Source organism: Drosophila takahashii, chromosome 3R (assembly GCF_030179915.1).
Source record: "Drosophila takahashii strain IR98-3 E-12201 chromosome 3R, DtakHiC1v2, whole genome shotgun sequence".
NCBI classification, from domain to species: Eukaryota; Metazoa; Arthropoda; class Insecta; order Diptera; family Drosophilidae; genus Drosophila; species Drosophila takahashii.
This window is the reverse complement of record NC_091681.1, coordinates 5,180,753-5,197,065: the sequence shown is the minus strand read 5'-3', so window position 1 is coordinate 5,197,065 and position 16,313 is coordinate 5,180,753. Positions and strand designations below refer to the sequence as shown.

At 37.0% G+C, this 16,313-nt stretch overlaps 1 protein-coding gene across 8 annotated transcripts in view; it reads right to left on the bottom strand.

The window, feature by feature from the left end:
* Window positions 1–16,313, bottom strand: part of Gfat1 (Glutamine:fructose-6-phosphate aminotransferase 1) — a 37,768-nt gene that overhangs the window by 9,552 nt on the left and 11,903 nt on the right. For all 8 annotated transcript variants that reach the window (XM_044394706.2, XM_044394711.2, XM_044394708.2 and 5 more), the window contains exons 2-3: window positions 15,783–15,833; window positions 2,500–2,697 (exon numbers count right to left, since the gene is read on the bottom strand). In XM_044394706.2, the coding sequence (XP_044250641.1) occupies window positions 2,500–2,697; window positions 15,783–15,789 (205 nt within the window). In that variant the 5' untranslated portion in view covers window positions 15,790–15,833. The remainder of the gene's footprint in view (window positions 1–2,499; window positions 2,698–15,782; window positions 15,834–16,313) is intronic.

Below are 16,313 nucleotides of genomic sequence, written 5' to 3'. Positions count from 1 at the left end.
CAAGAATATATATACTTTATGGGGTCGGAAACGCTTCCTTCTAGCTGTTACATACTTTTGCACGAATCTAGTATACCCTTTTACTCTACGAGTAACGGGTATAAAAATGATATCTTTGTTGATTTTTATTACATTCCCTTCTACTCTGGGATATGACTATTTTAAATATTTCCGAATTTCGGTTTTAATAAGATCGAACTACTATATCTGCAATAGAAACGATCGAAAAATTAATGTGAAATAATAGGAAATGTAACATTTTGCGATTTGTAAATTAATAGAATGATCTGCAAGGGTATATAAGCTTCGGCTTGCCAAAGCTATCTTCCTTTCTTGTTATACCCGTTACTCGTAGAGTAAAAGGGTATACTAGATTCGTGCAAAAGTATGTAACAGCTAGAAGGAAGCGTTTCCGACCCCATAAAGTATATATATTCTTGATCAGGGTCACTAGCCGAGTCGATCTAGCCATGTCCGTCTGTCCGTCTGTCTGTCTGTCTGTCTGTCTGTCTGTCCGTCTGTCCGTCTGTCCGTCTGTCCGTCTGTATGAACGCTGAGATCTCAGAAACTACAAAAGCTAGAAGGTTGAGATTTCCCACACATATTCTTTGGCTTCCTACGCAGCGCAAGTTTATTTTAGCCGAGCGCCACGCCCCCTCTAACGCCCACAATCGCCCACTAACGATTTTAAAATGGGTCCTGCGCCCACATCTTTAAAGATTTCCGAGAAGTATAAATGCAATATTGTTGTGTATATTTATACCTATCGAAATGTAGAAGACATTTTTCAAATCGGACCATTCATTAAAAAGTTATACGCAATCAAAAATTATATATCTATCTCCCTCGCACTCCCTTTGGCTGAGTTACGATTATTAGTCGGGACACCAACCCGCAATAGCGTTCGCACTCCCTTTAGCTGAGTGACGGGTATTAGATAGTCGGGACAACAACCCGACTATAGCGTTCTCTCTTGTTTTTTAATCAATTAAAAAATTACTGATTTAATTTTTATTTCCATTTAATAATAAAATATTTTTAAAACACTTTTTGAATATGTTAAATAAAATACAAATATAACAAAAATATTTTGTGTTACATTTTGTCAATTTCTTTCTTAATAAATACAATTTAAAAAAAAAATTAAAAACAAATATTTAACAAGAAAGGAAGATAGCTTCGGCGAGCTGAAGCTTATATACCCTCGCAGATCATTTCTATTAATTTACAAACGCAAAAATGTTAAATTGCATATTATTTCTCATTAATTTTTCGATCGTTCCTATGGAAGCTATATGATGTAGTAGTTCAATTTTGATAAAATTAAAATCGAAAATCGGATTTTCCGATTTTCCCTATGGGAGATCGACTCGTCTAGTGATGCTGATCAAGAATATATAAACAATTCCTTCACTGCGTTGCAAACTTCTGACTGAAATATACTGAAATATAATAAAAATGTTTATATATATTAAGGAAATAATGCAAAAACAAGAAAGTTAACTTCGGGCAGCCGATGTTTATATACCCTTGCAGGTATGCCTACTTAAAATGTTGTTTTTACATTGTCAAAAATCAAAACGCCTACTTTCTACAAAGTTACAATGGTTTTTCTATTATTTTTTTTGATTATTCCTATGGGAGCCATAAGATATAGTGGTCCGATCCGGCTCGTTCCGACATATGTACTACCTGCAATAGAAAGAAGACTTTAAGGAAGATTTCATCGCGATAGCTTTAAAGCTGAGGGACTAGTTCGCATAGAAACGGACAGACGGACAATGTTAGATGGACTCGGCTATTGATGCTGATCAAGAATATATATACTTTATGTGGTCGGAAACGTCTCCTTCACTGCGTTGCAAACATGGTCAACCAATTTTGGTAATCTTTTCGGAATTTAATAGTTAATTGTCTCTTTTATTCGGTCGTTTTGGAAAATTCAATCCAACTCAACCACAAGAGTAGGTAGGCGCATTCAAAATTTTAAAGTCATAGCAAATTTTAAAAATCTTCATTTGTGAACAGCGTTTAAAAATTAAATAAAAATATTTTCTTCTACGATGCATTTTTAAACCCTCTGCAAGGGTATAAACACGAAGACAATCGTAACGAATTCAAATTTATTAGTGAAATTTATTATTTTCTTTGGCGAATCAATTAACGGCACTATTCTTCAATCCAACCAAAAAATAAATAAAAACAGGAAAAATTTTCGAACAAGTAAAGTTTTTATTAAAGAACCGATAATTGTGCTATTTTGGCTGCCGCTCTACTTTGCTTCAATAAAAATCGAAAGCTCCAAGCATTGTAACACTTATTTTAGTGAGTACATATATGTATGTATTACTATGTAAAACTACTTATTAGTTATTAATAAGTTATTACCAAAAACAGAAAAAAAGAATGCAAAAATTACCCATTTTATAGCAAAAATAAAAACTGTCTACACATCGGCGCTATTTTTTTTACCGCAATTGAAAATGTATCAATACTTACGCTCCTGAATCGCCTCTTCAAGGACTTTGACCTTTCCCGTACGCTTGACCATCACGATATTCTTATTATCCGGTGAGTCGATTGCCACTCCAGTAGAGTCATAACCACGGTACTCTAATCTCTTCAAGCCGGTAACCAACAAATCAAGCACCTCCAAGCGTGACTTCGGCGTTAGATAATTTAGATAGGCAAAGATTCCTGTTTTTGTAAAATTAGGTGATATTAATATTTATGTGCCATCTGTATTTAATTCAAAATAAATTACAATTCTAAAAAATAGATTTAAAGAATTGACCAACATAATTTTTTAAAATTTAAGCATATTATAGTAACACTTAAGTAATATATAACGGTAAGGTAACTTTAAAAAGTGGTAGAATAGGTAGATGTTACGTATATATTGTATTCTGGCAAAAGTGTGTAACATAAAGAAGGGAGCGTTTGATCAGGGTCACTAGCCGAGTCGATATAGCCATGTCTGTCTGTCCGTCCGTATGAACGCTGTGATTTCGAAAACTACAAAAGCTAGAAAGTTGGGATTACCCACACATATTCTTTGGCTTCCTACGCAGCGCTAGATTATTTCAGCCGAGTGCCACGCCCCCTCTAACGCCCAAATTTTGGAGAAGTATAAATGTTATTTGGTTGTGTTTATTTATACCTACCAAAATGTAGAAGAAATGTTTCAAATCGGACCATTCGTAAAAAAGTTATGCCCGATCAAAGTTTAATATCTCCATCTTCCTCGCACTCCCTTTAGCTGAGTAACGGGAATTGACTGCCTGTAACTTTTAAATATGAACTTATGCTATTGCAGCTGTTTCGAAATATTTGTTTAAAGCAGGAACCGTAATCATTATAAATGAAAAAATTAAAATTAATTTAATGATTATTTGTAAGCGAAAAAAAATAAAAAGTTGTACTTGTAGTTAGAGCCTCGGAGCACATATTGAGTTAATAAAATAATGTATTTTCTTCGTATAAACTTTTAAAAACGCGGTTATTTGTTTACAAGAGGTATGCATAAATACAAAAAGTTGTAGCAACCTTAGGACTTTATGTCATTTATATATTAGCCCGACATGTGGGCTGGGTGTTAGGGTGTTGGTCCCCCGTGCTGTAAGCACGAGTTCCGATTCCCACAGAAAAATTTTTTTATACAAAAGTCAACCGCTTTTTAAGCGGTTTATACAAAGAAAATGTATTTTTTACTTAGCTGGATATGTGCTTCGTGGTTCTACCTACAAGTGTCAATTTAAATAATTGTAAAATACCGCGTAGGACGGCTGCAATCATACTTTGAGTGATATTTTAAGCGAAATAATATCGCTCACAAAATAATCATTATTTCTGAGCGATATTTTTTTTTTGCTCACAAAATAATTATTAAATGGTGATTTTTATTTTTTACTCAAACAAAATAATCATTATTTTCGGTCCCTGGTTTAAAGTATGTTTCTCTTAGCATCAACAAAAGACCTTTTGGCCATCCTTGCTTGAAGAAAAAGGTAATAGTCTAGAAGAGCGGCCTGAGCACCAAAAACCGCGAAAAAATTACCCTCGATGGACCGCGATTTCTTAGGAATTTACGTGCAGAAGATTATTTGCGGAAATGCATTGTTCTCTTGTAATTGCATTTCAAAGTTGCGTGTTTTGCTATAAAAACAAAGTAGGATTTTCTAGGATTTTGAGGTGTTTTGTGTCATTTTGCTATAAAAAACATATGGGCTTTCCGTTTGTTGTCAAAATAATAAGCATTCGAAAAAATTCGACAAAAATGTGAAATTGTTTTTATAGCAGGCCAGACCCCACAACCGCGCATTAATATCCTCGATGGACCGTGATTTCTTAAGAGCTTGGGCGACCATGGATGACCAACATATACATTTTTAAGATGAATCTTAAGAAATCGCAATCCGAGGAGGATCAACCTTAGTCTTTATCAAAGCCAATTACGAGAGTTTTTAGTTCAGTACCTCCTTATACTTGTAACTCATTTGTAATAGTAAATAAAATGCTATATTAAACTATGGTTAATGATTGGACAGTAAATATTTATTTATAAAAAATGCTGGTTAGTGGTACAAAAATCGCGCGATTTTTTTTTTTAAATTTTTTTGCCTTTGGCGCTTTTTTAGCATTTCCCATCTCTTTTTAAATACTAACATCGCGTTCAGGATTAAACAATTCGCCCATTGCTGAGAAAATTGCATGGAATCTTGAGGTGTGGTTTGGGTGCCTTTTCAAAAAAGTGAATCGCGCTAGGTACCCTTGGTAGTGCTCCGTTTTCCGGCCATAGTGGGGAATGTTCTCCTTTAGATCACGCCATAGTCTCTCTATTCGCTGTGTATTGGCTCCCGTTTCAGGGTCGACGAAGTTTACTGAGTGATTAACGGTCATGTGAGAGTAGTTCGCATCCTTTAAACCATTGTATGACTTCCAGCAGTCGGATATAATTCTGGTTCCATTGGCGATGTTGGCCTCTATAATTGGAAGGAGCGTTTCCTGGCTACGGTCCTCCACAGGCACCAAAAAAAAGTCACCGGTTTCTCTGCAAATTCCTCCGAAAACCCACTGGTCATCCACCACGCGACCGCAATTATACTTGCGCCGGCCAATTTTGGTTTCGTCAATTTCGACGGTTAAACCGTCTCCACCTATTATTTGTTTTGCGTTCTTCTTCGTCCAGCTAAGATAAATTTCCCGAAGAAAATTACTCCAGTCAACCACCGTCTGTTAAGACCAGCCTAGTTCCTCCCGAAGGAATGAGATTGTTGAACCCTTCATCTCCCAAGCCACAAAATTACAGGCCTGTTCAATGCCAACGTGGGACTTGCTGAAGAATGTCCGTTTGATGGCGGATTCCTTACAAATATAATTTAAAGCAATATTTTTTTCAAATTAAACAATTGTTACCTTAAAGGAGCATTGAACTTTTCTTAATTTCCGTTTCTGTTGATGATTACTTATCATCCTGCGGCACCTCCAAAATGGCGTACTAATCGGTCTCTTCGCATTGAAAGACAATGTTGCGGGCTTACTGCAGTTGGGAAAGTCCTTGCTCTTTAGAACAACTCCATGTCTCTGCAGAAATGCAAACACTTCTTCTTCGTCCATGGCAAGAAAGTCTTTATAAGAAATAGTGCACCCGTTGCAGGAATCCATAGTAAACAAAAATCAAAAGTGCCATTTCTGATTAAGCAAAAAAAGCCTACTTGTTTTTTATAGCAAACCCATAAATTCCTAGAAAATGCTCATTGTTTTTATAGCAAAATGACACAAAACACCTCAAAATCCTACTTTGTTTTTATAGCAAAACACGCAACTTTGAAATGCAATTACAAGAGAAATCGCGGTCCATCGAGGGTAATTTTTTCGCGGTTTTTGGTGCTCAGGCCGCTCTTCTAGACTATTACCTTGCTTTTACTGACACTGATGATCACTATGGACGGCAGTCCATGTAGTGACGAAGCGCACCAGGAGAGTGTGCGAAGGCGACTACTATATATACACGAAGAAATGAAAATCTACTGTGATAGTCCGATCGTAATGAGTAATACACCAATCGAAAGGTATTGCAAAAACTTAAAGGATTGCATACCAAGACTGAAAATCAATTGGCTTGGGAGAGAGAGCAGTGAAAGTGAGAAAGTGCAAATTTCGAAATTTGGAGCTGTTGGGGCCGGTGGGGATAAATGCCCCCTCGCAATGCTTTATTTGTGTTCCTATTAAAAATACCCATCGAATGAGGGGTCATATGATAAAATCCGACGCTCCGTTCAAAAGTTATAGCCAAAATAAGATTTTCTACGTCTTCCCAAAATGAAAATTTAATTCTGTTTGTCAGTTTGTCAGTTTGTCAGTTTGTCCAAAACATGTTTTTTAAGTTTTGAAAATTTGATATGACGTTCATCACATCGATATAAAAAACTTTTGTTCTACCACTTTTGGAAAAACTCGCTAGTTTAACGGTAAAACAGCTATAAATAGCTAAAATTCGGAATATCTTTTGATGAGGTATTGTTAAAGGCAATTAAATATGTAAAAAAAACATCATAAGGTTAATCTTTGTAGTTACATTTTTTTGTTGTAGGTAGTTTTTAAGAAGAAACTAGTTTGTTTCAAAAGGGCGCCACGCCCCCGTAACTTTTTAACGAATGGTCCGATTTAAAAACTTTGTGGGCGTTAGAGGGGGCGTGGCACCCTTTTGAAACAAACTTGCGCTGCGTAGGAACTCCTAGAATCTGCATGCAAAATGTCAATCTTCTAGCTTTTATAGTTTCCGAGATCTCAGCGTTCATACAGACAGACAGACGGACAGACAGACGGACATGGCTAGATCGACTCGGCTAGTGATCCCTTTAACTTTCCTATACACAGCATTGAGTTCCAGTCATTAGTTTAGAAGCTGCACCTTGTCAAAGTTAAAAAAGTTGACAAAAATGCAAAAAAAAATCAAATAAAAATACACGCCTAAAAACCGAAATTAGTTTTACAGCCTCTTCTGGTAGATGGTACTTTGAAAAAATAAACAAGCTAATGATCATAAGAATCCACCAGCAAATGAATTTTATATGAATATTTGAAGTTTGGGACAACGGTCATTTTTTGGCCGTTTACAGCTGTTAACTGAGACAACAGGGCCTTAACAGGGCTGTAATACCCTTTTTTTCCAACTTGAAAAATCTATATAAAATGGAACCCTTGGTTGATTTTTGAGCTGTTGGTCTTATTAGTTTGCTTAAAGTTGTATCTTTAAGTAGAAGTTGTAAAACTAATTTCGGTTTTTAGGCGTGCTGTGGGTGCCAGACACATTTTAAAGTCGTTAGTGGGCGATTGTGGGTGTTGAAGGGGGCGTGGCGCTCCGCTGAAGTAAACTTGTGCAGCGTAGGAAGCCCAAGAATATTTGTGGGAAATCTCAGCCTTTGAGCTTTTGTAGTTTCCGAGATCTCAGCGTTCATACAGACAGACAGACAGACAGACGGACAGACAGACGGTCAGACGGACATGGCTAGATCGACTCGGCTAGTGACCCTGATCAAGAATATATATACTTTATGGGAAACGCTTCCTCCTAGCTGTTACATACTTTTGCATGAATACAATATACCCTTTTACTTTACGAGTAACGGGTATAATAATTTTTAAATTTTTTCCAAGTGAGAAAAAAATAAAAGAAAATCCGTTCATTTAGTTGTGATTCTGGGAATACGTCTGGGAAATTCGAATCCGTGTGAAACTTTCGGATGTCAAAACTAAACTTTTATATATTTATAGTTCTATAGAACAGCGCCGTATAGCTTATTTCAGTGCTTAAAATGCTGCAGTAGCACAGGAGCAGCTAAAAATCAGAAAGCAACGACTTGCTATTGCTTCGAAGGTCGGCAGTTCTCAGATTTGGCTTTTGCTTCGACTGCGACTGCCGACTTTTTCAGAAGCAGCAGCAAAAGCAAAAGCAGGCTAAATGAAAATTCAGACAGTTCTTTAAACACTGGTTTATTTTCGATTTAGCAGAGGGTATTTTTTAAAATTTGTCGAAAGTGACCGATGTTAATCAAAAAGTCATAGTCTTAAATCATACGGGATAATAAATCAATAAAATAAATAAGCATAAAAAACCATAACTTAAAAAATAAAATTATTTCGCCGAAATACTGTTATGATGTTCACTTATTTACCAAATAGTATATTGTTGAAACTAAGTAATATTAATCAAAGCAACAAATGTAAATGATATGATCAGTTCTATATGCCCAATATCATAAAGAGATTAGAATCATATGTAAAAGCTTAAAAGTAACGGCTTATCTCTCTTTCATCATTTATAATCTAAAGAAGCGTAGATAAGCGCGACTCTAACCCTTTTTGCAGTCAGTCAGCTTCAAGCCGCAGATCACGCGAGTTATGTACCAACAGTTTAAATATACTTAGGGCCGGTTTCTCGAGTGCCGGCTAACATTTCTCGAACAGATAATGTCCCTGCTAAGGCATTTTGGCTTTCTCGAGCATAAATGTGAGAGCTAACTTTGACAGGGACTCGGAGTCCCTGTTAAGCGTTTTCGACTCGATAGAATGACAGCTGATTTCCCAAAGCCAACTCTGAAGAAAAAACGAAATCACAGTTGACTTTTCCTTTGAATTATACCCAAACAGCTGATGAAATAATCGAAGCATGCCATTTTTTGCACGTTACAGTGCGTTAACAGCACTCTGTAATTGTTTCTCGTTCAGATAAATTAAAGCAGTCGAGAAAGCGGATTTGCTTTTACGAACAGTTTATCTGGTCTTTAAGTTTTTCGAACAGATAGCTATCAGGGACTTTGACAGGGACTCGAGAAAGCGGCCCTTAGACAATAAAAGAGCATTTATTCTTTAACCTACAAGTCCACGTGTTTGTTTCATTCGCTGCTTCAGGTTATGGGCCCAGACCATATACCCGCGCAATAAAATAACACTTCACCTGAAGGCCGTCATAGTTAGTTTTGGTCGCGAAAAATGTCCGGCGCGTTTATAAAAATTGAGCCGCTTTGTGCGGATAACTATGACACGTGGAAAGTTCAAATGCGGGCAGTGCTCGTGAAAAACGACCTGTGGCAATACGTGGACGGTACGAAGGATTGCCCTAGTGGAAGTGGAAGCACATCGGCTGCTGACTCCGCCGTATGGAAAACGTACGACGAAAAAGCGCGTGCAGATATCTTACTATCCGTCAGCCCCTCAGAATTGGCTTTGATCGAGGGATGTAACACAGCTAAACGCTGTTGGCTAAAACTACAGGAAAGTTTTATGACGAGAGGACCAGTGCGAAAAGCAGCTCTTCTAAAGAAGCTGATATTGTCGCGCCTGTGTGAAGGCGGCAATATACGAGAGCACATAAACGAAACATTTGAAGCCGTTAAGAAATTAAGGGAAATCGGCGTAGCAATCGGAGACGACTTATTGTCCATTATTTTACTCTACAGTCTGCCAGACACCTTCGAAACGTTTAGATGCGCGATGGAAGCAAGGGATGACTTACCACGCCCAGAATTCTTAAGAGTCAAAATATTAGAAGAGGCCGAAGCCAGAAAAAATAGGCACGTGCCAGATGAACAAAACGCAATGTTCGCGAAACGTCGCAAGGACCGGAGTGGAAAGCAAACTAGAAACAAAGAGACTAGAAAATGCTTTAACTGTAACAAAGTCGGGCACATATCCAAAAACTGCTGGAATAAAACGAATGGAAAGGGCGAAGAGCCCGATCATAGAGAGAGAGCAAAGAGAGCAGAGGAATCGACATTCGCATGCCAGGCAAATTTCTGCGCGAATAAAGCTGGCGTTTGGTGCTTAGACAGCGGTTGTACAGCGCACATGAGTTCAAACACGAATTTATTTGAAAACATAAAGGAAATAAAGAAAACTTTACATTTGGCCAACGACGAGACGACAACTATAAGTGGTGTGGGTGAAATTAAAATCGCAGTCGACGACAAAGGAGAGAAGAAAAACGTTACTCTCACAGACGTGCATTACGTTCCCGATCTCAGGCAGAGCTTGCTGTCAATATCAAAGATTACGGATAAGGGATACGAGGTACACTTCAGGAAAGACGAGGCTGTAATCGTGAAGGGCAACAAAGAAATTTGGTTACGCGCACAAAGGCGCGGAAACCTGTATTATTTGGACAGCGTAGAACATCAATCAAATATCATCGAGAAAATCAACTTGAGCAACATCGACGGATGGCATTATCGAATGGGACACTTGAACGAAAGAGATCTAAAAAGCATGGCAAATGAAGGTAAAGTGCACGGAATGAATATAAAAGAAAACGAAAAAATGTCGGAGTGCGAAATCTGTGTGAGCGAAAAACATGCGGCGAATTCGTACAAAAGCTCCCCTGGAAGCAGAACAGCTGAACTACTGGAAGTAGTACACAGCGACGTGTGCGGGCCCATGCGAAAAGAATCCATGGGCGGATGCAAGTACTACGTAACATTTATTGATGATTACTCCAGATATTGCGAAGTTACGTTCATTAAACAGAAATCTGACGTGTTTAAAGCTTTCGTCGATTATAAGGCCGCCGCTGAAAACTATACTGGAAAGAAAATAAAGATGCTACAATCTGACAATGGAACGGAGTACTGTAACAAGGAATTCGACGCTTACCTAGCAAAGAACGGGATTAAACGAAGACTAAGTGCACCACATACCCCCCAACAAAACGGCCTAGCAGAGAGGAAAAACAGGACGCTAGTCGAGATGGCCAGATGCATGATGAGGCAAGCAGGAGCACCTGCAATTTTTTGGGCTGAAGCCGTGAACACAGCGTGCTACATACGTAACCGATGTCCAACAGCAGGCTTGTCAGGAGATATTCCCTATACGTACTGGACAAGGAAAACTGCGACAGTGGCACACCTGAGAGCATTCGGCACCAAGGCATTTGCGCTCGAAAAGGGCGTCAACAAAGGAAAATTTGATTCCAGATCAATTGAATGCATCTTGGTTGGATACGCAGCTACCTCAAAGGCATATCGACTTTATGTACCGGAAAGGCGAAAAGTAATAATTTCTAATGACGTAAAATTTCTGAGTCTTCCAGGTTTCAATACCAATTTTGAAGAATTTTATACGGAGCCCAACTCAGAAGAGATTAGCATCGAGATGACGACCACAAAAATCAGGCAAGATGATCTTGAGGCGGATCCGTTGGTGGATTCTCCACAAGAACCCACTATTTCGACGCAACGCCGTGGCAGAGGGCGCCCGAAGACACTTCGAAGCGGATTCCGTGGCAGGCCACGAAAAATTTATCAACAACCGAATGCAGAACAGAACAATGCAGACGACGCGGACAGCGGGGAATTGGAAAGCGACGAACCTTACGAAGAGTGTGAGATAGCCAACGCATTATTTGACGATCCTGTAAATATTGCAGAAGCGAAAAGCTCGGACGATGCGGATAACTGGATAAAGGCGATCGAAGACGAATTTATGGCGCATCTGAAAAATAAAACGTGGGACATCGTGGAGCAACCAGATGACCGAAAGACGATCGGCAACAGAATGGTTTTCCGCACGAAGGATACTGGAAGCAATGAGTACAAGAAAAAAGTGCGTTTGGTGGCCAAAGGTTACGCACAGAGACCAGTTTCCACCCGTCCTGACATTACGTTTGCTGTCAGTTTTCTGAGCCAGTTCAACGCGAATTACAATGGGGAACACTGGAAAGCAGCGAAACGCGTCCTACGGTATCTGTCTGGGACAAAAGGACTGGGGCTGTTATACCTTCCGAGCAAGGAAGATCTGTACGGTGTGGCCGACGCCGACTGGGGAGCCAACCTCAGCGATAGACGCTCCTACTCTGGACAAGCGTTTGTGTTGTCGGGCGCAGCTATATGTTGGGAAGCCCGAAAACAGCGAACTGTGGCACTTTCGAGCACGGAATCGGAGTATCTAGCCATGTCCGAAGCAGTCAAAGAGGCCATATACTTAAGGAGTCTCTTAACCAGCATTGGGAGAGGTTGCGACTCGATCCGTATATTCAACGACAACCAAAGCGCCCAAAAATTAGCTACAGGATTTGGTTACAACCCGCGCACCAAACACATCGACGTGCGCCACCACTACATCCAAGAGAAGCAGCGAAGTGGTGACATTCAAATCGAGTACTTGCCGACCGAACTTATGCCAGCAGATGTATTGACTAAGGGTCTTACCCACAACAAGCATAAAGCCTGCATAAGATCTTTGGGCGTCACTGAAATGTAAATTTAACTTGTAACTTTGAGAGGGCGTGTTGAAACTAAGTAATATTAATCAAAGCAACAAATGTAAATGATATGATCAGTTCTATATGCCCAATATCATAAAGAGATTAGAATCATATGTAAAAGCTTAAAAGTAACGGCTTATCTCTCTTTCATCATTTATAATCTAAAGAAGCGTAGATAAGCGCGACTCTAACCCTTTTTGCAGTCAGTCAGCTTCAAGCCGCAGATCACGCGAGTTATGTACCAACAGTTTAAATATACTTAGACAATAAAAGAGCATTTATTCTTTAACCTACAAGTCCACGTGTTTGTTTCATTCGCTGCTTCATATATATTTAAAAAAAGGTTAGGCAAAATCAAAAATGTGGAAAATATTTTTGCAATATCCGAACGGTTTGTAAAACAACGGCTATTATGTACACTGCGGAATTCACGACCTCAATAAAAAAATTTCAAGCAAAAAAAATGTGACTTAATAAAAGATGTCTTAACGACCAAAGTTGGTATACATTTTCGTAATACAAGGGTTTAATACTAAAATAAAACAAGAGAGAACGCTATAGTCGGGTGCCCCGACTGTCAGATACCCGTTACTCAGCTAAAGGGAGTGCGAAGGAGATGGAGTTAAAAACTTTGATCCGCCGTAACTTTTTAACGAATGGTCCGATTTAAAAAATGTCTTCTACATTTCGATAGGTATTGATAAACACAATAAAACTGCATTTTTACTTTTCCGAAATATTGAAATTTTAAAAATCGTATACAAGCGATTGCGTAGGAATTCCTAGAATCTGCATGCAAAATGTCAATCTTCTAGCTTTTATAGTTTCCGAGATCTCAGCGTTCATACGGACAGACAGACAGACGGACAGACGGACATGGCTATATCGACTCGGCTAGTGACCCTGATCAAGAATATATATACTTTATAGGGTCGGAAATGCTTCCTTCTAGCTGTTACATGCTTTTGCACGAATACAATATACCCTTTTACTCTACGAGTAACGGGTATTACTATTTAGGGTGTTCAATTGCGTTGCAAACTTTGTAAAGTGTAAAAGTGTATATCAATTCCAACAACAATTTCTATACAAAATAGTTTTAAAGGCCTACTTTTGAAAACTATTTTGTATAGAAATTGTTGTTGGAACTGCCTTACACTTTGACACTTTACAACGTTTGCAACGCAATTGAACACCCTAATTATTTTTTTGATCAATTTATTTATAGAAAAGATAGATCAAGATAGATTAATCGACTTGATATGATTACTGAATATAGATGCTAGCGCCCTACAAAGCTTTGCTGCCATTTTGTCCTTTTTCCGGACAGATCTGTCCTTTTTTAACGGCTTTATTAGGAAAAAATTTCAAACATCCCCTATACGGAAATCTGTACTTTTTTCAAAAATAAGGTTTTAAGTGGTAACCTGTTTTTATATGCTAAAACGCCTTTTTAAACATTATTTTTACAATTCGGCACTTTTATTCTTTTTACAAATTATCAAAGAGACGTGAAGCAGTCGATGGATTTTCTTTATAGTACGATTTTTTTTGTAGCAAAAGGAACAGGAAAACATTTTAAAATTATATCAATTTTAATTCTCTGCTTTTTTGTCAGAAAAAATTTCATATTTGAAGCAGATATTGAATTTTTTTGCATTACAAACGTAGTTACTTGAAATGCTTTTATTATTTTAAAAATTTTACATTATTACGTATACGCACAAAAATTTACCATGGTAAAATGATTAAACAAAGAAGGTTGTGAGTAAAGCGCAGTAGATCATTACATAATTGCATTTAATATAAAATCCATTTAAATGAAGTAGGGGAGAAGGGGGCTTAAATAGTACAAGAGCATCAATAGTATGTGGCCCTAGTGGCCAAACGGCTCGTTTAAAATGCGCGCCGTGTTTACTGAAGGTTCCTTAGAACATTAGAGTGTTTCATTAAAACTGTGAGCTTAAAGCGCCATTACGAACAATTTCCGCCAATGTCAAATTCCAGAAAATCGTCCCATTCTGTTCGGGACACTTTATTGGACATAGGTCACATGGATTATTTGAAAAAATTATTTTCTGAAGGCCATTTTCATGCACAACGCGTTACTAAATATTTTGTTGGTCTTCAATCTTCGTGGTATTTAGCCAAACTTCAAAAATTCCATTTGGGCTGAAAATGGTTGAGGGTACTTTACAATTAATTTAATTTATTTCTTATGACTTCTGCAGGTGGGTAGAACTATTGGTCAGAGTCGCAGTATTGGTTGCGCTCATGGTCGAATTTGTAAGCGAGAGTTTTATGAGCCAGATTGCAGTCAAACTGAGCAAAATGAACTAAGTAGCGACTAAGGGCGGCAAAACAAAAATTTGACAACGCGAAACTTTTAAGGAATAATAGAATTCTATAAATCAAGGAAGAAATATAATAAATTTACAAAAATATGGACTTCCCCGTCAAAGAGCTATAATCGCATTTTTAACAGCAAAAGAAAGGTTAGAAAAAAGAACCACAGCATATGTACTTCATTTTAGATCAAAGGATTAGTGTCTAAGGAGTCAAATAAATGAAGCGAAAGTAAATTTCGACAGTTTGACATTTTGCCACGTTCCTCGAAGGTTTTGCAATTGACTTTAAAATGATGTAGGGAAAAGTTATAGCCGAAAGGACAGCCTTTCCGGTGATACCATTCTAATTTCAATGGCTCTTTATTTATAGCTGCTATGTCTAACCAAACTTTTCTCCCTATTAGTGCCCCCCTAAATATATAACACATTGGTAAAAACAGAAAAATGGAGAAGCATTTACTTTTGTCCTTTTTTTTGTCTTTTTTTAAAATTAGTTGTCCTTTTTTTCCCTGTTTTTTTTTTGGCTTATCTGTCCTGTTTTTCAAGCTGAGTGATGGTACAAAGTTTAAAAAGTTGGTACAAATCTAAAAGCGGGGCATAAATTGCTTCCTTAAGAGCCGAAAAAAAATTCTATACCAGTAGAACTTTTACACTCAAGAAAATTGACCCACAAATTTTAACTGACAATTTCCTAATGATAGCTCTTTTTTACCGGAAAAACAAGGTTGCCTTCGTTAAGCATTTTGACGATTTCATTTTGTAAACTGGTGTAAATTGTAACCAACTGCTTTAAACCAATTCATGCATTTTATTTTTTCAGGGCTAACTTTTCCGGTTCAAAAGTTTTGCCTCTTATTGACAGTTTTCAAGTGCGGACAAAAAAAAAAACGGTTCGGCAATGATTTGTAACTTAAATAATATAGTAAACTAAACTAAATTATTGTAACATTTTTTTAATACACTAATTTAAAAAAAATTTTTTTTTTGCTGTGTTTTTTATTTAAAGTTAAGGTTTTTAGAACACAATAAAGGCAAAAGAAAGGAAACGGATTTTTATTATTTTCTTTCTATCTTCAAATTTTTTTAAAAATACACTAAACTTTTGTATTCAACATTTATTTTATATAAGTTATCTAATATATATCTGAATGAATTATTTTACTGTTGTTACTTACCACACATTTTTATTGTTTTGTAGTTCACAAGAAATATAATATTTTTAATATCTATAAAGAGAAAATAAAAAAGTTTAAATAAGTATAATTCGAAAGATATAAAATTGGCCTAAATTATAATTAATCACTATGGACGCCAGTCCATGTAGTGAAGAACCGCATTATAAATGAAATGGTACAATCAAAAATTATTTTTCTTCAATATAGAAAAAAAATTTGCTTTTTGCTTTAGAAAAATATTCTATAAAAAGAAAAAATTTTCTAATCTTCAGAAAAATTCTCTATTAAACAATATTTTTTAGAAAATTTTTTCTCAAGTACAGAAAAATTCTTTTTGTTATAAATTATAAGGTTTATTTTTTCTAATCTTCATTTGAGGGTAAAAATCGCCAGTATTTTAAGAAAAAAAAGACTGAACTTTCCAAAAAATAAAAAAAATCGGCATTAAAATTATAAATATCCCTACTTAATAGAAATAATGTTTGAAGAGTTTTCTAACATCCAGAAAAAAATGTGTGTTTTTTTATAAAA